This window comes from Varanus komodoensis, unplaced genomic scaffold (genome assembly GCF_004798865.1).
Source record: "Varanus komodoensis strain SLA01 unplaced genomic scaffold, ASM479886v1 scaffold77, whole genome shotgun sequence".
In the NCBI taxonomy this organism is placed as follows: Eukaryota; Metazoa; Chordata; class Lepidosauria; order Squamata; family Varanidae; genus Varanus; species Varanus komodoensis.
Genome location: NW_025336442.1, coordinates 218,570 through 238,612, shown reverse-complemented (window position 1 = coordinate 238,612; position 20,043 = coordinate 218,570). Strand labels below are relative to the sequence as shown.

Here is a 20,043-nt window from a genome sequence, read left to right as displayed (position 1 = left end):
TTTCCATATCAGCATCCACCCATCTCACAGGCGGCTTCTCTGCTTCATGGTCGGCTCTGATATCTTTGAATATAACATCCTCCCTTTTGAACTAGCTACGGCTCCACGAGTTTTCACGAAATGTATGGCGCCTGTTTGCGCCCACCTCCGGTTACAGGGTGTCCAAATATACCCCTACCTAGATGATTGGCTGATTGTCTCCCCGTCTCAAGAGCATCTGCTTTCAGCCATCGACAATACGTGTAGACTTTTAGACAAACTTGGACTCTGTATTAATACCGAGAATCCTGTCTCACTCCCTCACAGGTCATCGACTTTATTGGAGCATGTCTCAACTCAGTCCGAGCCAGGGCATTCCTACCATGGGCTCAAATGGACAAGCTTCGCTCGGCAATTGAACGTATCCAAGATGGCCTCCCCACTCCTGCGTTATCCATTCGGAAGCTCCTTGGCTACATGGCCTCAACAATTGCAGTCATTCCCAACGCCAGGCTACAAATGTGACCCCTGCAGCTGTGGTTCAACGGCCTCTTCCATCCACAACATGACTCTCCAAAGTGTCCGCTATTGCCACCTACTTTTGTTCTCCTGACTTTGACTTGGTGGACGAACAAAGACAATCTCTCTGTAGGCTTCCCATTCCACCAACTGCAGCCCTCGGTGACCCTCCATACCGATACCTCCTTTATGGGATGGGTAGCTCATTGTGCCAGCCTGCACACTCAGGGCACCTGGCAAGCCCATGAGAAGACCAAGCACATCAATTACCTGGAGCTGCTTGCGGTCTTCAAAGCTCTCTGATTCTTCAAGTCCACCCTTCGAAACCAGGTAGTCCAAGTAGCCTCGGACAATGTCATGACGGTATTTTATGTCAACAAGCAGGGTGGTACGAAATTGGTACCTTTGGCTCAGCTAGCCCTGCGAATATGGAACTGATGTATCCCCAGGGGGATTACCCTACTAGCAGTCCATCTTGCGGGTATAGACAACGAGGAAGCAGATACCGCCCCAAGGTTTTGTTGCAATGGGGGCAGCATAAAAATGTTTTAAATAAATAAATACCCTCAGCAGGAAAATGTCCTCAACTCATGAGTCGGAGTTGGACAAGCAGGTCTGCAACAACTTTTCCTTTGCTGAGGCACCCCGACCATAGACCTGTTTGCTACAGCGACCAATTCGAGGTGCATGGATTACTGCTCCCAGGCAGGCATGGGCCCGAACTTGCTTGGAGATGCCTTGATAGTGAGTTGGACGAACATGTTCTTTTACGTGTTCCCCGCAATTCCGCTAATCACAAAGACCCTAGAAAAAATTGTTCACGACAAAGCCCAGGGAATTCTTGTTATGCTGTGATGGCTGCGCCAACCCTGGTTCCCGACCATCCTCAATCTCTCCCACCAAACCTTCGTCCGTCTACCACGAGTCCCTCACCTGATTACACAGGAAAATAGGGCAATTTGCCATCCCGACCTCGATTCTCTCAACCTCGCCGCGTGGCTCCTCCAGTAACTATTCCTTGTTCTTCAGCTTCAGTCCCGACAACCTCATTGGTCCCAATGATTCCAATACTTCCCTTGGTACCAGAACAGCTATCGGTACTGACATATAGACACCCCATGTCGAATCCAAATCCTCTCCAGTCGGACATTGAATTCATTCTCCAATCTGCCCTACGACCAGCCACCTGCTGATCATATGAGGCTAAATGGAAGCGTTTTACCACCTTTGCGGCAACCAACCAATTTCCTCCTCATTCAGCCTCAATTGACAATATTTTACTTTTTCTACTCTCCTTACATCAGCATGGACTTAAGCCCACTTCTATCAGAGTATACATCGTGGCAATTTCTCATTTTCGTGGTCCGGTATCTGGCTCCTCCATCTTCTCACACGTTCTCATCTGTTGTTTCCTGAAGGGACTACAGAATCTCCAACCTCCAGTTCGCCCTGGGGTACCGACATGGAGCCATCTGTTGTATTCCAAGATCTTACCAGAGCCCTGCTCGAACCTTTGGCAACAACTGATTTATGCCTGCTGTCCTGGAGAACTGCCTTTCTTGTTGCCATCACCTTGGCTAGAAGGGCGAGCGAACTGTGCACTCTTTGTGTTGACCCGCCTTACCTCAACTTTCATAAGGAAAAGGTAGTCCTTTGCACTGACCCTCCATTCCTCCCTAAAGTTGCTACACCTTTTCACATCAATCAGGACATTATCCTACCAGCCTTCTTCCCTGCACCTTCGACACCATAGAAATATCTCTCCACTCTCGATGTACGTCGATGCCTGGCTTTCTATCGGTCCCATACAGAGATCTTCAGAAAGACCAAACGCTTCTTTGCTAAGTATTCCGAACTGGACAAGGGCTCTGCTATCTCCTCCCAAAGACTCTCCAGGTGGATTGTCCAAACCATTGAACTGGCATATCAGTTGTCTAAGCTGGACCTCCCAGGTGTGCCCAAGGGCCATTCCACCAGAACTGGCTGCCTCCCGGGCTTTTTCTGCTGGCATCCCACTGCTTGACATCTGCAAGGCAGCGACATGGACGACTCCCTGCCCATCCACCAGGCATTATAGACTTGACGTGCATACCAGACAGGACTGCTCCTTTGGGCGTGCCGTCCTCTCCTCGATTCTCCACTGACAACGCCGTCCCGCCTCCGGTTGGTAAGCTTGCTAGTCATCCATAATGTGTGATGCACAGAGACCGTGACAAAGAAAGGCAGGTTGCTTACCTGTAACTGTCGTTCTTCGAGTGGCCATCTGTGCATTCACACAACCCAGCCAACATTGTGAGCATCGCACTGGAGTCACACTTGGCTCAGCCTCCTGAGCTGCCAGTCCGTAGCAGCACCGCTCGTGCTTGCAGCATCTCCCCCGCTCTTGAGCTTTGATAAACTTGGCATACAGATTGACCATTGCCTGGCCTTCAACTACATCAGCTGTGGTCTTGAGGGAGTAGAAAAATATTATTTCTTTCCTTTCTGTGTACGTTTCCCAAAAGCAGCTTTCTTTGTCTCTCCCCTATGTTGAGTGTAAGATTTGGGGTTATGAATGTCCCAATTTGTTCCCTTGATTTTCAGGACCTCATCAAAGTGCACTACAACTTCCTGAGGAGCATTGACCTCTCCATGATGTCTGGTGGAGGCACCTTGGCCAAAGTGTTCCTGGAATTCAAAGAGAGGTAAAAAGGCTGCAGAACAGCAGCAGGGAGTGGGCGGGGTGGAGAGAGGAGGCCAGAGGCCCCTTTCCCTGGTTTTATTCATGGGGGACAGGACCTTGCAAGTACCCCAGCCCTAGCCCCAGCCCCAGCCCCAGCCCTGGGCCAGGTGGGCAGCAGCAGAGCGGAGCTTGTGTTTCACCCCCAGCACAGATAAAGCAAGCCGCAAAAGATCTGATTAAAGAGCCAAGACTGGCTCACTTGGAGTGAGGTGGTGGACTGCCCTCTTCCCCTCAGCACCTGCCACCGCCAGGTGATGTTCTCCAGCTCCAGTCCCTGACTGACTTCCTGCCATTTACACAGCTGGAAAACTGCAACCATTTATGTTTGCTGGAATTTCTGAGCAATTTGGTTAAAAAAAAAAACCCCTGTGTTTTTCTCAGCCTTTTTATTCCTGACTCAGGGTTGACAAATCATTTTTCTTTACAACCCTGTAGACAAATACTATGGAAACCTTCTCAGATAGATGAAAGGTGGGCAAATGGAAGGAACACATCTTCACTCCTGCTGCGAGAAGGGAGAGCTTGAACGGCAGCTCCCTGTCTGCCGAATGATTATTTAAAACGGCCTTTTCCTAACACGGTTGTGCTTAGTGGATGCTGAGCTGCTGCTTTCATTTGGGCAAGAAACGTCCTTTGAAGCTCACCAGCACTGACCCCCTAAATTGAGGAGGTGCGGCTCCCCTTTCCTCTGTGCTGGGGCTGTGCGGTCACAAGCACTCCCGTGCCCTTGATGTGATGTCCTGTTGCTTCATCACTTGCGACTTCCCCGTGTCAGCCACTGTGCTGGGAGCAGCTGTGTGGCGCTCAGGTGGTGGACCTGGGTGGTCCAATGCAGACTCGGGGCACTGGAGGGGAAATTTGGCAGGCAAGAGGAGGCTGAAGTGAGGCTGAAGCATGCTCAGGAGCAGAGGCTGTTCTTGTGGGCCTCACCTTCAAGATGGGAATTGGGCCCTTTGGAGCCTCGGTGTTGGGCAAGGGCCCCCTGCCCTGTTGTGGGTGTTCGCAAAGTGAAAACTGTCCCCCAGGGCTCACAGAGCTCACGCCCCTTTCCCCGGTGGTGTCCCTTCCTCAGCCCCTTATGGTGCAGTGACCTCCTGGCCTTCGTGCAGCCTCCCCCCCCCCCTTCTAAAAAGGCCAAGTTCTGGCAGGAGGTGTGTCGAGCTCATGCTGGCCCTGGCCCTTTTGCCTTCATCCACGATGCAGAATCTGGCCCTTGGACTTCCAGAGGCTCGAGCTGTAAGGCGGCACTTCAAGGGAAGCAAAGAGCATTTCAATAATGGGACATGGATTGCCTACCCATGCCTGGGTCCCACAGAAAGGGGGAAGAGGGCATCACAGTGTGTTCTGCAAAACCTTCCCTCACACCCAGGCAGGACCCAAATGACTAGGGGCAGCCCAAGATGTCTTGCTGCCTGAGGCAAAGGAGAAGGTGGTTCCCACTCTGAAGCCACAAACAGAACCCGCCAGGCTGGTGTTCTTGGATCCTGCCCCATCGCATCCGACGGGAGTGGGCCGGTTGATGGGGTGCGGAGGGAAGCATGTGGCACACAGCTTTCTCCCTAGAGGACCGGCTGCCTCCTCCCGGCGTCTGCTGCTCGCCCCACCGATGGCTAGGGCCGGCCCTGCAGCTGACCCCACACTGCCTCCAAGCGCGTGCAACAGCACACGGCTTGGCAGATAGCATTGTGTTCCGAATACTTTTTACCATTTAATTCTGAATTTTACCAAAACAAGGTCTAAATTAAAAGGCCTCTGGAATTAATTTGATTGTTCAGGTGCAGATCATGAAGAGCCACATGAATCCAGGGGGATCCATTAGACCCAGCATACGTATACGAGGGGAGCATGCGGGAAGGAGCAAACTGCCCAGGCAGCTGGCACTTGTGTTGATGCGCCATTTGTCTCTGTGCCCTCCTTCTCTAGGCTCTTGATATACGGCGAGTATTGCAGCCACATGGAGCACGCACAGACCACCCTGAACCACCTCATGGCCACTCGTGACGACGTCCGGCAAAAAGTCGAGGTGACGAGCACCGGGGGCTTGTGTGGAAACTGGCTGGCAGCAGCCGCTCGATTCCATTTGTGTGTCCCCATTTCATATCTGCAGTTTCATTTTTTCCCCCTGTTTATTTCATTGCACTTCTTTAAGTTTCTGTGTGTTTCCCTCAATCTGTGAGATGGCATTTCGGGGATGAGACCAAAGAGGAAGGCTGCATTGCAATTCACCAAAAATCACAATGTTTTTGGCCAAAAATTATCCCAATGATGCAATTATTTATTATTATTTTGTTTGCATTTGAATTCTGTTCTCTTTTGTCAGTCAAAACAAAATCTGGGAATCACCTGAATCCACTTGCAGATCACAATCAGTAAGAAGGTTCCATATTTTGACAAAATTGTGAATGAAGAGGGGCAAAGAAGTAAATGTTATGTTCGCAATTGGCATTGATTTTCCAGTTTATTTTTTCCTCTAATTGTTCAATTTATATTTGAATTTTATTTTTATTTATTTATTTATTTATTAAAACATTTCTGTGCCACCCCTTGCCGAAGCCTCGGGGCGGCTCACAACAATTTTATGCACTGAATTAAAATTTTAGTTCGATTTGTTCACTCGCAGTACTGTACATGGCCCAATTTGTGGTTCAATATTTACAAATTCAACTTCTTCCTCTTCAAATGTGATATTACTTTTGTAGGGGGTGTGAACATAAACCAAACCTTTTCAAGTCACATGGGACACAGAAAGGCTAGAAACGGCTGCCTCACAGCAAGGCGCATCAGGCTGAATGGGGAGCCCCCACCAGCAAAGTTGCAGGGTCGTACTCTTTGTTTCTCCTCCAGGAATGTACGCTGAAGGTGCAGGATGGGAAATTCAAGCTGCAAGACTTGTTGGTGGTGCCCATGCAGAGAGTGCTGAAGTATCACCTCTTATTAAAAGTAAGTTGTTTTCACTGCCCTCAGACCCTGTGCCCTTAGGCTTTGCCTGCATTGCAGCACCGCCTTGCTCTCTAGGGTCCTGGGCAGGAGTTTTTTTTTAATTCAGCCCTGCCAGGAATCAAAGGACCTTCTGTTAGTTAAGCAGGCTCTGCTCCTAAGCGCCATCCCTTTCCCTAGCAGACCACACAGCCTGTCAGGTGAGTTGCCCACCTCAGGATGCGTAGGAATTGGGCCTGGTCCTGCCTTCAGACCACAGACTCTTGGTTTCGTCTGGACATAAAAAAATATTTTTTACTTCTCACATTTCTCTAAGACCCAACAGCTGGAGTTTTCTATGTGAAGTCTACTCGCACTCCCACCCCATGTCTTGGTGCCGCCATTCCCCCCAAAAATCTATAATCCCCCCAAAGCCCAGGGGCTACATTTACTCTCCCTTTGCCTCTTTGGATGCCAGCACTATCTCTCCACCTCTCCCATGTGCAGTGTGTGACCTTGGCTAAACTCAGCACTGTGTACTCCAGGCGTCAGCTAATGGATGTGAAATAGGCCTACAAATAATCTGATTTTGGGAGAAATGTCTTCTGTCAGCTGTTACCTGAAGCTCCAGGAGCTTCCCGGCGTGGTGGGACGGAAAGCCTCCCCCTTTCCCAGCAAGTCATGGAGACAGAATGTGTGACTCTCGTACTTTGAGCCCTGATCCACAAAGCAGGAGAACTGGAGCTGTGCTGGGGCACATGCTGAAAATGTCCATCCATCCTGCAACTGCTGTGGAAAAGGTGCCAATGCCTGCTGATCATAATTAGAATAGGAGTCAGAAATGAAGCTACCAGGACTCCACTGCCCTTATGCAGATCTGCAGCATGAAAATTCTTGTGCGCACTGTTCATTGTCCCACTTAAAAAGGGATATTGTGGAGTCTGGAAAAGCACAGAAAAGGGCAGCCAAAACAATTCAGCAGCTGGAGCAATTTTCCTGCCAGGATGGTTACAACTACTGGGATGGTTTCGCTTCTAGCAGTGGTGAGCAGCGTGGGGTGTGCCCAAGGTCTGCAAAATGGTGCAGGTTGTGGAAAATGTGGAGGGAGGACCATTCTTGATCTCTCTCCTAAAACTGGAACCCCAAAGGACCATCCCATTGCGTGGACTAGTGGGAGATACGGGACAGATCAGAAGAAGTTCCCTTTCACACAGCACAGAGTGAAACTCAGGAGCTCCCTCCTGCCAGGTGTGGTGGGTGGCCATTGGCCCCAGTAGCTGGGAAAAGGAATTGGACTGATTCCTGGAGGAGGCGCAGGAGAGGAGGCCGATCCCCAGGAAACAGGGCAGGAGTGGCATCCTGCCACTGTGGGGGTGGGACGAATGCAGGATGAGGTGGGCCCAGGGTTGATCCAGCAAGATTCCGCAGGCGTTGCTGATGCTTGCTAATGCGCTGCCACTGTCTTTCAGGAGCTCCTCAACCATTCGTCAGATAGGCCAGAGAAGCAGCAGCTCAAGGAAGCTTTGGAAGCCATGCAGGTGGGGAATCCCTGAAGATGGCACAAGACAGCCCTGGCCGCTGGGGCTCTGCTGCTCAGCCCAGGCTTTCTTGTGCCCATAGAGCCTTTCAGGCCCTTCCTTTCGGTTCACAGCCCTGACTTGTCCAGGGAGAGGGCTCGTTTGCTGGCTGTTTCCTTTATGACACCTTTATCTGTCGGTTTAATCTAAAAAGCTCCCAGGGCAGCTTCCAAAGATGAGAAATGACAGTCCTCTTACAGACTTGATAATGTTAAAGGCAACAATGCCAAAGTAAGGGCAGTTGGGAGGGTGGAATTAAAAGGCCTTTGCAGGCTCTGCTTTTTAGTTGCAAAGTTCAGTGGGCAAAAACGTTTCAGTTGTGTGTGTGTCTCCGTCTCCACATTTGCTTTCCAGGACTTGGCAATGTATATAAATGAAGTCAAGCGGGACAAAGAGACTTTAAAGAAAATCAGTGAATTTCAGAGTTCTATAGAAAACTTGGTAAGGTTCCTCACCACGGGTCTCCTGCATGCCATCCATCACCAGTTTCTGGAAGGGCAAACTTCACTGTCCATCCTGTTTTCTTCCCTCCCTCTGACCTCGACACGTCCTTTAACCCCTTCCTCCTGTTTATCCCACAGCCTGTGAAACTGGAGGAATATGGCAGGCCGAAGATAGATGGTGAACTGAAGGTTCGGTCAATAGTAAACCACACAAAGCAGGATCGGTGAGTGAGTAAGGAAAGTGCCCAAGCATGAGAATTCTGTGCAGAGCCTCCAGTAAACTTGAGCTTTACAAAGAAAGCAGCAGAGCACTGATTCTCCACTGGCCTGGTTCCCCTTCCTTTTAAAGGCCGCATTCTGCTTGAAGTCCTCAAGGCCCAGTGTGGCCAACTGTTTGCAGCCCCGCTCCTGTGCTCTCACCTCCACAGCACAACACATTGGCCCTCAGTCTGTTAAGAACTGGAATTCCCAGCCTGTCTGGAGAGAAAGGATGGCTCTTAAAGCAGAGTTTAAAATCAGTGTGGGAATGCCCTGTGAGCCTGGGCTTTGCATTTTACTTCTTTCATTTTCTGGCAGGTATTTGTTCTTATTTGATAAAGTGGTGATTGTCTGCAAAAGGAAAGGCTACAACTACGAGCAGAGGGACATCATTGAGCTGTTCTGCTACAAGATGACCGATGACCCCACCAACAACAAGGACCTACGGAAGGTAGAAGACAGAAACAGGTGTCGTGTGTTTGAGGCAGGGGCTCCCCTGCACTCAGAGAGAGATCTGGTTCCTTCCAGGGTAGGGTGCATTTGGGAGCTGTTTCCCCACAGTTGGGGGGGGGGGTCATTCCTGCCCTTGGTCACTCTTTGTGGGACCATGTAGGAGGGGGGCAGACTGGGATCCCTACAGTACCTGACACGAAGGGGGCAACACTGGAGTGGCCAGTCAAGGTCCATGCCGAGCCATTTGCAAGCATCGTGGAAGGACTTTGGGGCAGAGCTGCCACACCAGGGTTGCTGGGTCAAAGCCTGGGATTGTTTTATCAGGAAGTCCCCTGCCCCCACCCCCCAGGTTCTGTGCCCACTCTTGAGTTTTGCCACAGCCTTTGCTGGGGGAAGGGACCTTTCTGCACTAAAATACAGTGTTCTGTGTTGTGATGCAGACTATTTTGGTGTGGTTTGATCTGGACTGGCAACTCTGACCCAATTGCTCTGCAAAAGGCTAGCTTCACTCAGACAGGAGAACTGCTGATGCTGGTTTGCTGATGTGGAGCATTGCTTGGGTGATCCCTGGGGGTGCGGCTCCAGGGATGGCCAGGAGGTGCCCCTGCACTGCCAGACTGACCACGACACTGCTGTGTGAATGCAGCGAGGATGCAGCAAGGGGGTTGTATTGTGCAATTAAGCGCTTGAGCGGAGAGGCTCCGAGGGGGGAGTAACCCTGCCCCGTTCTGCCAAAACATCGGAGTGGGTTGCAGCTCCCAGAAGTGGTCCTGCAAAGCCTGCAGGGGCTGTACAGAGAGGAGAGATGCACATGATCAAAAAGCCTCCCATTAGAAAAATAATCCAAAAATATCCCTTCAGTACAGGAGGCTGGTATCTCAGTGAGAGAGTTCGATGCATTCTTCCTGACACACTTGTTTTCTGTATGTTGAGCCATTTTCCACACCCCAATTTGACCTTGCAGAAAGTATCTCTCCCATGTGAAGTAATATGGCCCAGATGCTGGACATTTAAGTGATCTTAGCCTCGAGCTGAGAATTTTGCCCTGCTTCCCAGATTCTCCAGGTGGCAGAACGTGGGAAAAGAAAAAGGAAACCCTTCCTGATACCCATTCCAAATTTGATAAATGAGTGACTTAGAATGTGGTTAGGCACCAACCCTCACATTAACAAGTGCTGCTCTGCATTTGCTTGCTCAGGAGTGGGTGGGGATGCTGGTGGTGAGCAAGGCTGGGTCTCTCCCTGCCTGGGCACCAAACAACCTCTTGGATAGGTGGCAGTCAGAAGCCTTGTTTCTAACATAATGTGTCTCTGTTTCCCCTTTCGTGCTTCCCAGTCACATGGAAAAATGGTGAGCGGCACCCTTATGTTTCCTTGCTCTTTCTTGGTGTGATGCACTGGCCATCGCAGCGTGCCCTGTAGAGCGGAGTGCTTGGAGGGCCCAGCCAGCATGCGTGACTTGCAGCGGTCCTTGCAAACAGCCCATCACTGAGGCCCCCCAGGAATGCTTCCCCCACATTATGAGTGGATGTGTGTGGGTGAGCCTGAAGGAGAGACACCGAGAGGCGCTGCTGGCAGAAGCCGGAGCCCAGCTGTGGGCAACAAAAGGCACAGTCAAGCCGGAAGCGCTTCTTCGGCTCTCCTTGGGTGAAGCATGAGTGTCGCTCTTTCCTTCCGAGGACTGCACATGCTAAGGCCATCTCTTCTGACCTGGCGTTTTCTAGATGCTTTGCACTTTGGCTCCCGTCAGACCTTGGCCAGTGTTCAGGCATGGTGGGAGTTGTAGTTCAAAGCGCAGAAGAAAGACTGCACAAAAGCCCGTCCTGGTGCCTCCTAGTCCCCTGGAGCAGCTCTTCTGGTCAGACACTTCAGAGGAGGCCGTGGTGGTCCAAGTCCAGGAGCAGGGTCCAGGCCATCCAAGGCCTAAGCTGGCTGGAACCCATCAGAGAGCAAGGGCAGGCCTAGTCACCCCGTCCCGGCGTGAGGGGCTCTGGGGATGTGAGAGCTAGCCAGGGAAGGTAAATGTAAGCACCATCCAGTGCGGCTGCTTTACGCAAGGTGGATAGGTCAGAGAAGACCGGGATCGCAGAGGTTCAGCTTCAGGCCTGGCAGACCTTGCCCACACGTGCATCTAGGGGCTTGTGCCTCTGGGCTGGAGGTGGCTCAGCACAGCCCTCCTCAGAGGGTAAATTCTTCTGTAGCCCGGGGCTGTCTTGGGCAGCTGTCCTGCCTGCTGTGGGTTTCCTGAGGAGAACACCGTCAGGAGCTCATGACTCAAAGTAGGCCGAGAAACGCCTAGCTGGCATGGGCAGAAGCTCTTGCTGGCCTTTTTGTGGACTCAGCTGTCTCCTGTCCTGTCAAGTGGCTCTGCTGTGACCGCCCGCCACTCTCTGTGCTAGCTCTTCCGTGCTCTCATTGCCGCCACAGCCTCAGCACACTCTCCTGTTTCTCTCCACAGTGGTCGTATGGTTTCTACCTCACCCACCTCCAAGGCAAGCAAGGCTTCCAGTTTTTCTGTAAGACTGAGGACATGAAAAGGAAGTGGATGGAGCAGTTTGAGATGGCCATGTGAGCATCTTGGGATTCCACCCCCAGCTGAGATCCACTGACGTTACTGAAACCATCGATGTTGCTGGTCCTCTGAAAAAGCCCAGCCCTCGTCTTTCTCCTTGGGCTGCTGTGGGCAGCCTAAGAGCACAAGCTGTGTGCCCCCCACCATTCTGAATATGAAGTGGCAGCCAGAATAGCTGTGGCTTGTCATGCTGTACGGGCCTGGCTGGGAAGGTGGCACCGTGTGTTTCAGCAAGTACGGGGCTGGTGCTTTTCAGCAGTAGCTGGCACCCTTTCCAGGCTTGGGGCCTTTCATCATTTCCTTGTGTCCCCATCTCCTTCCCACCATTTTTTTCTCTCCTCCCCCAACCCTCTTTTTTCCAAAGGATGGCCATAGCATCGCTACACGCTGTGCTTTATGTCCAGATCTGTTATTATGGAAAAGAAAAGGCTTTAATTATGTATTTCAAGTCTCCATTTGGAGTACTTCCATCCTGCTCCTCAGCCCCTCAAAATGGGCTCCCTGAGCAGCTTACAAACACTCAGTTAAACAAAAAAGTCTCTGCACCGCAGGCTGAAAATCTGAAAAGTCACAACACAGAAAGAAAATGGACTCAGTTTGTCATTGTTTAAGAAGCCAGTTATTTTGGGCACCTGACTGGGTGTCCACAGAACCTGTGAAAAAGCATGGAGCGTTGTGAAGCCATTGAGCAAAATCATGAGACCAGGTGGCTGTTGTTTTTTAATGGACTTGTTTTCTGCTACTTGCTTTTGATTAGGTCCAACATTAAGCCAGAGAAAGCCATGGCAAACAACCATAATTTCCAGATGTACACATTTGACAAGACCACCAACTGCAGAGCATGCAAGATGTTTTTAAGGTGAGAACTTACTTTTCCAACTTTAGTTCTGCATGGCCCACACAGTGCTGGGACGGGAGTCCATCGTGAAGTCTCAGAGCAGAACTTCAGGCCCAGGGGCTGCATCCAGCTTTCCAGAGCTCCCAGGTGGCCACTGCACTCGTTCCTGGGTTCCTGCCGTGTGGTGGCTTGCCGCTTCCTGCCCAGTTATATTTTGATAGTAAGAAAATTTTAACATGCTCCTCCCTGCACCCCAGCGTATGGCCCCACCTACTGCTAGAAGGCAGCTTTCAGGTGCACAGTACCTCTGAAACTGAATTCAGCCCTCGAGAGCCCAGTCTGAGAGCCCCACTGTACGTGGTCCCTGTGAGCACACCAGGTGCCACTCACACTATGACAAGAAAGGCAGTCTTGGCTTAAAGCACAGCTCCTTCTGTGGCTCAGGGCCACTATACTCCATGTGCCAGGTGAAGCAAAGCAGGGAAGTTGCTTGCTGTAAGCATGAGACAAACCTAGGGAAAAATCTTGCAGGAAATTGGAGGCTTGTGTTGGCTGTAAAGGCTTGGTCCTCCCAGACATCCTTTCCCCTATTTCAGTTCTTCAGTAAATCTTACGTTCCTCACAGTGCACTGGATGCTAGTCATGGGTTTCCCAGTCTCACTGCCACTCCACCCTGGAAATGGGGTGCTTTATGATGCTCAAGAAAACTGAAGTTCATACTCCTTTGCTCTGACATATGGACCAGGGTAGAAACGTGTCTGTTCAAGGACAGGCACAATTCCCACCAGGGTGGTACACCCAGCTGTTCCACACAGAACTGTGCATGCAGCAGCAGCTCTGTTCTGCTGGCAAGGATGCATCTTCAGTGGGAACTATCCCACAACTGCATGAAATAATCTGTAATACCATGGACCTGGAAGCAGTTCAAGTGATTACCTTCTAACCATGTCATTTCCCTTGGTCTTTTTGCTGCTATGGCAGGAATGTTGATAACCCGGGAACAAGCTGGAGGATGAGGTCCTTTATTTTTTTTTTTTTATTTTTTTTTGGCTATGCATATTAAAAAAGGGTTTGGGAAGCATTTAACCTACAACAAGTTAAGCTTGGCGGGACTCCTGCTTCCTTGTTGCAGCAGGAGCTTACACAATGATGCTCTATTGGTGAGGCAAAGAGGCTCAGAAAGCCCCGTGGGACCTGCATGCACTGCAGGTGCGGCCCCCTGGCTTTTCAGTCTGAGCCCCTGCCAGGCACTTCTGGGTTGCCTGGACACGCCCTCTGCGTGAAATGGGTGCGCCCTGTTGAACAGTTATATACACACATTCAGGAAAAAAAATGTTAGGATGTATCTAAAATTCACAGGAAGGAATGCAACCATTTACTTTCTCAATTTCTCACCTCAGACAAAAAAATGCTTAAATTACTCGGCTCCCTGCCCTAGGTCACCCTAGATCAGCAGTTCTGTCATTGGAATTTACACTTGAGACGGGTGGATCAGGCATGCTGACAGAGCCCCCTGTGCCCAGAGCAAGTAGTGCCCTCACTACGGTTCTCAGGAGGAATTTTTTAAACTGCCCCGTCTTCCAGTGCACTGCTGTCTTGGTCTGTTTTGTTTTTGCCCCTAAAATGGAACCAAGAAGAAGGCCTGTGAACTGCGTTCACTCCTCCGCTTGGAGCAGTCAGAAATGGGGCCCTGGGCTGAAAGGAGGCAAGCCTGGGTGGGTCCTGACAGATGCGAAGCCAGTGAGGTGCTGAAAGCGGCTCCTGTTTCCCTTTGCAGAGGGACCTTCTACCAGGGCTATCAGTGTATTAAGTGCAAAGCTGGAGCACACAAGGAGTGCCTGGAGATCATCCCGCCCTGCAAAATTAGTAAGTTGACCCAGGTCAGAGGCACTTTTATGAACTGGGTCTGCGCCAAATGACACCTGGGTAGAAGCACTTGCTTTCCACCACCGCACATGTGACCTAAGTCCCTGCTGGTTTTTTCATGACCTACTTTGTTTAAATCATGGGTTATCATGCTGTGTGAATCCAGAAGCATGGATTAGGTATGGGTTGTTCTTTAAAAAGCTCAGCTGCTCAATATGCCAGTGTAACAGCACTGCAGGGGACTCAGGGTGGGAGCAGGCAGAGGGAGGGGAGAGGAGAGAAGCAAAGAATGCAGAGACTGAGAAAATAAACCATGGTTTGCTCAATCGTCCACTAGATAAAAACTGGGTAGCTCAGAAAAGTGTGTTAGTTAGCGTTCGGTGCAAGACACACCATAAGTGGCTGACCACAAGAGTGATCTCTTGTATATACAAATTTGCATTCTGGAGTTTAGGAGATTTTTTTCTAAGGATGCATCCAAAACTTTGTCAGCAGACTTCTGTTTTCAAATGGGAGCAGTTTATTCTAGAAGTAACATAAACAGTACTTCTGAGGCCTGGCATGCTTGCTTTTGAGTAGACAAGCAAGGGCTTGATACTGGATGCTATTTGAATGATCCAGTTCTGTTTCCCTATAAGTCATCACGCAGAAGCCATGAACTACTTACCTGTGATCTGCGTAAAAAATTCAATAGTCATCTTGTTTGTCTCTGCCCACTTTCCCTTTGGTCACACCAACAAAAAGAATTGGTTGCTTTTTCTCCTTCATTCCTGCCCCACAAGAACTTACTCAGATCGGGATTTGGCCCATGAGTTTAAAAAAAAACCTATTTAGAATTAAATACAGTGGTGCCTCGGCTCATGAATGCCTTGGTTCACAACCAAATCGGGTCACAAACAAAATTTCATGAAAATTTTGACTTGGATTGCGAACTCCGCATTGGGTGGCAACCAAGATTGTGGCCATCTCCCCCCCCCCCCCCCCCCGAGTGGGGAGATGGCCACGATCACAGTTGCATTCAGGCAGGGAAGACATAGAGGAGCTGACGACAGAAGAACTTGCTGAACTCCAGAGTGAGCAGCAGAAGGCGCTTGCTGAGGAGGATCCCACTGGGGAAGAGGAAGACAGGGAGGAGGCTAGCAGTGATGTGATACAGTCCATTATGAAAAAATGGAATGAGTGCCAGGATTTCTTTGAGAAGCACCACCCCAGCATGACTGTAACGAACAGAGTGTTGAATCTTATGAACGATAATGTGGTCTCTCATTTCTGGAGGGTTATGCAGCGCAGGAAAAAAAAAATGACTAGACAGATTTTGCCCCAAAATTGACCCTGCAGCTAAGAGACAAAGAGGAGAGGAAACCCCGGAAACAGATCTCCCCAGTGTCCTTACGGAGGGGGACTCTCCCTCAAAACAATAACCTCCCCCCCGCCCCGCACCGAAGCTAGTGTTCTCCACTGTACTGTAAGTACTTTGTTGTTCTTTGTTTCAAATTTTTCTGATTTAAAAATATAGTTACAGAATGGATTAACTTTATTTACAATGAACCTTATGGGGAAATTTGACTTGGGTCACAACCAATCTAACCAGAGTTGTGGATCGGATTAAGTTCGTGAGCCAAGGTACCACTGTATATGGTTTTGATTTTGCATGAATCTCTGGCTTTCCCAGCCACTGTTGGAAGGCAAATAGAAACCCTGTCCTGCCATTCTTAGTAAGACTTAGCACCTTGTTCTAAAATGAGAGATAGACAGACAGACGGATGGACTGCTCCCTGTTTCCAACCTCTTACCGTCATTATTCTGAAAGTGCAGTAAGGACAGCAGAAGGAGAGGAAAGAAAGAGGCCAAGAGATCAAGAAATAGGGAGAGGCCAGGCTTGTTGAGGAAGAGCATGTAAACAAATTCAGCCCCATCCAGACCTGCCTGCCTGTGCCCTCTTTTGCACAAGGTCTGCACCAGCAGCACAACTGGAACCATTTCCACATGCTGGATAAAGAGAAAAGCAGCACTCTGTTTGCACCCAATTTAACCAGCTGCTTCACTTTTCATTTTTAACATTTAGGTTCTCCTGGAGACCAGGTAAGCTTTGTGTCCTTTGACTGACTTCTTTCCAGGGAGGACCCGGGGTGGTTGGCCCAGGGTTTTGGTGGAACTGGGAGAAAAGGCAAAGCCACTCAAGGAAGGAGTAGTGATTAGTGTTTTTCTCCCAGGGTGCTTCCTGCCTTCCCCCCAACTTCCCCCACCATGCAAAAGGGGTGCATTGTAAGCAGAAGTGAAGACATTTTGTTCTTTGGTTGCAAATGCACCACAGTTTCTTGTCACAATTATGCCTGACTTGTTCTGAGCACATTATATCTGAGCTTTGGCTATTGTGTAGTATAGCAATTAAATAAATAACTATTGTGTGGTCCTCAACATCTTGTAATTCAAATTAGGAAGCTTCTTTATCTTTTGGACTGAACCTAAGATAGTAGCCTAAGTCTGGTGCCCTTTTTCCCTGCTGCTTTCCTTGCCTGGGCCACTCACAGCTCACAGACAGCATTTTTAAAATCACAGTGTCAAAAATAAGGCTGCTCCTGGATGGGATGCTTTTGCCTCTGCGACTGGCCTGTATCGCTTGCTTATTATCCCCTCACTGCAGATTGGGATGGGGCGAGGGGTGGCTGAGGCTCAGGAAATAGCAGGCAAGATTGGAGGGCGGTTCCTCGCTTAAAGCTGCATCTTTCGTGGGGTCATAGCCACTTTTTTCAGATCAAGATACAGGAGCAACCAAAACTGCTTGTTCTAATAACGGGTGTTTTGTAGAAGAAAAGGGGTCATATAGAATTGAAAAGTATTTTTTCTCTCTTTATCTCTCAGCAGGACTCCCTGAATATAGGTAAGGGGATGAACCTAATCCTGTTGCAGCAGCAGGTTTGCTTTGAAATACCCATGAGGGCTAGAACCCCTGTTAGCGCCAACACCTACAAGGAGACTCAGAGATTGGAATTTGCTTGGCAAATGCTGGCAGGTTAACAGTCTTGGTTGTGTGGCACAATTAGCACTGCTTTAAAAGTCATGAGGCAAAAGGCATGGATTTCACAGTTGTTGTGGGGGGGGGGCAGGGAGTGACCCCGGAGAGGCACCAAGTACGCACTGCTGCCATCCGGCCTTCATCCTTGCTGCCCGGAGGCCGGTGCGGCTTTTGCATACTGAGGTGCCGTTTGGCAGCCGCTGTGCAGACACCTCAGGAGATGCGACAGCTGCGGGCAAGGCTGCGTTGAGGGGAGGGGAGCAAAATACAAAAGTTGTTTTAGCTTGCACCTTTGGCAGCAGGAGAGGCATTTCAGCCTCTAGGAGGGGGAGAACAAGGGGGGGCTGGCAGAAAAGGGTGGGCCCAGGGGAAGGGGCATGGCCACCGGGGAGCCCCAGAAGAACAGATCGGGCCTGCGACTGAGTACCCCAGCCTTGCCAAGTATCCTATGCAAGAATGGGACAGGTCTCCCTGGAAAGTATTTCCAGTCTAACATTGAGAAAGATGCCAGGGGCTGGAAAGAGAGGGAGAAAGAGGCGGGTGTGAGGAAGAGACAAAATGCAAAGCGGGCCTGTGATGCTTGTCGAAGGGCTGAGGAGGAGCTTGGGAAGCACTTTTCTCTGTTGTGGATCCCTCCTGTTTGCCGCATCCTGCCTGGAACCATGGAAGGGGTGTCTGCTTCATCTTAGTTGCCTTCCTGTCCTGCCAAACAGGGGAACGGTGACCAGGGTCTTGGTTTCCTGCTTCACTCTAGGTCCCAAAATGGTGGCTGTTCAGAATTACCATGGCAGCCCAGCACCGCCAGGGAAACCTGTGCTCACTTTCCAAGCTGGAGAGGTGATCGAGCTGCTCCGGGGGGACCCCGACTCACAGTGGTGGGAGGTGAGTGGCAGATGCCCCAGGAAGCACCTGGGAGAGGCTTTCCGGGGAAACGCTTCGAGTCACCGTCCGTAGCTTGTCCGGGCCACCTGCAGTCTCAGGCTTGTTTGGTGGGCAGAGGAGGGCAGTGGCTGAAAGGGCAGGTGCTCAAAGGACAGGCAGACCCTTGGGAGCAAGTCTTCCAGCAAGAAGATCGGTCCCTGTCAGTCCAGACTCCAGGTACTGGGCACTTCCACAGACAGCACTCTGTTGCTTCTGGGAAAATCCATTTGCACCCGTGCACGGGCACATGCAGCCCCCAGCCACACAGGGGCACATGCAGCCCCACTCGGGGGCCAGGGATTCTGAGGGGTGCATGAGGTGAGCAGCATCCATGGCCCTGCTACTGAAGAAGGCGCAAGGCGTCCAGCCGAGTGGGGCCAGGCTGAGGCGTCCCTCCACAGCCAAGGCTGCTCTGCTGAACAGACACAGCACTTTCAGGGCAGTTTCCAGCCCTGGCCATTTCTCTCTTCTCTTTATTTCCAGGGAAGGCTGATCTTGTCAAAGAAATCTGGCTACTTCCCCAACTCATTGGTCAAGCCCTGCCCAGTGGACACACGGGTATGTTTCCAAGGGCTCCGCATCTGCATCCAGCTGTGGGCTGTGCGTCCCCCTCAGCGTTTTCCTTCTCAGAAGGGCCAGGCAGATTTCCCAGGCCTCGGGACTCCCCACAGTTGGCTTTAAGAGGCTTAAAACCAAAAAGTCCTCTTCTTTTCATTTTCATTTCATGTCCTTTAATAGATGTGCTCTCTTCCGAAAAGCTGAACCTGCCTAGGTGGCTTGCAAAGACTAAAAAATTTAAAAATGTAACTTTGCACATAATGTCGACATCATTTACATACAAACATACAAACAGGCAACATAAACATTCAAACAATTTGAACAATCAGCAAGAAGGAAAATTCAAGGCCTGATTAAGACCTCCTTACCTGATGCCAGCGCTGGAGAGGAGGAGGAGGTCTTACGCCAGCACCAGAAGGACTGCAGGTGCTGGCCGCATCAAGAAATCACTTCCTAATGGGCAGGGAGACGGGACCACAGCAAGGAGGCCCGTCACCTTCTCGCCACCTTGTGCTTCTTGGCCAGCTCAGAATACACATAGTGCCTGCGGGGGGGGCAGGGGGGGCTGCTCTGCCAAGGATCGGGGTCCCAGGCAGCACTTTGAATTGGGCCGGCAAACACACAGGCAGGCAGCTGCTGCACGAAGGCCAGAATTTGTGTCGCACGCTTCTTGTTATCAACCAGACTAGCATTTTGCATGAGGGTTTGTTTTTGGCGGGGGGGGGAGTGCCAAAATATGTGGGCATCCTCTTTTTCCTAATGGGGGTTTGAGTGTATTTGAGGGGAATTCTCTTTTCCTACTCTCCCTGGAGAAGCTGCCAGGAATTGAACCTGCAACTGCTGCATACTGAGCCATGGTTCTGATACCCCTCCGTGCCTGTCCTTGCCCTTGCCAGCTTTCTAGCCAATAACTTACAACCAATGTATGAAAAACTCACCGTGCTTCACCAGGACTCCCTGCCAGCAACAGTCAGTTTCTTCATGAAGCTCCCCCCCCACCACCATAATTTTCTCCGTTCTCTTTGCTGCAGCCCCCCAACAGCCGGCCTCCATTGCGAGAGGTGGACTACTCTGTGTACCCTTGGTGAGTGTCTGATTACGAGGAGGCATAAAGGCTGACACAGTTCACCGCTTTTGTTTGGCTCACTTGTCGTGGCAACCCTGGGGAGTCATAGATCTGTGGTGGTCGGCCCCCACTCTCCATCCTGCTGTAGAGACAAAGGGCAACATTGATTGTAGAGCTCCGTCTGCAGAATGCAACAGATCAGCACAGCTGGTGCTCGCGGGCAGAGTCTGGCATCTCTGAGCTTTGTTCCTTGAGATGCAATGCCAAATCCCTGCTCAGGCCTGATCATAGGTTCTGTTCAGGTGTGGTTTGTACATGGTGGGCCTGTCGTGAGTGGAGC

General features: G+C 50.6%; 1 protein-coding gene across 5 annotated transcripts in view; it reads left to right on the top strand.

Annotated features, from left to right (window-relative positions):
* Positions 1-20,043, top strand: part of VAV2 (vav guanine nucleotide exchange factor 2) — a 115,391-nt gene that overhangs the window by 82,270 nt on the left and 13,078 nt on the right. For 2 of the 5 annotated variants that reach the window (XM_044453119.1, XM_044453116.1), the window contains exons 8-22: positions 3,082-3,182; positions 5,144-5,243; positions 6,065-6,160; positions 7,606-7,674; positions 8,068-8,154; positions 8,295-8,380; positions 8,733-8,865; positions 11,325-11,434; positions 12,196-12,297; positions 14,054-14,142; positions 16,208-16,224; positions 17,005-17,023; positions 17,913-18,040; positions 18,563-18,637; positions 19,669-19,721. In XM_044453119.1, the coding sequence (XP_044309054.1) occupies positions 3,082-3,182; positions 5,144-5,243; positions 6,065-6,160; positions 7,606-7,674; positions 8,068-8,154; positions 8,295-8,380; positions 8,733-8,865; positions 11,325-11,434; positions 12,196-12,297; positions 14,054-14,142; positions 16,208-16,224; positions 17,005-17,023; positions 17,913-18,040; positions 18,563-18,637; positions 19,669-19,721 (1,265 nt within the window). The remainder of the gene's footprint in view (positions 1-3,081; positions 3,183-5,143; positions 5,244-6,064; positions 6,161-7,605; positions 7,675-8,067; positions 8,155-8,294; positions 8,381-8,732; positions 8,866-11,324; positions 11,435-12,195; positions 12,298-14,053; positions 14,143-16,207; positions 16,225-17,004; positions 17,024-17,912; positions 18,041-18,562; positions 18,638-19,668; positions 19,722-20,043) is intronic. The other 3 variants (XR_006416893.1, XM_044453120.1, XM_044453118.1) reach the window with 2 other exon arrangements.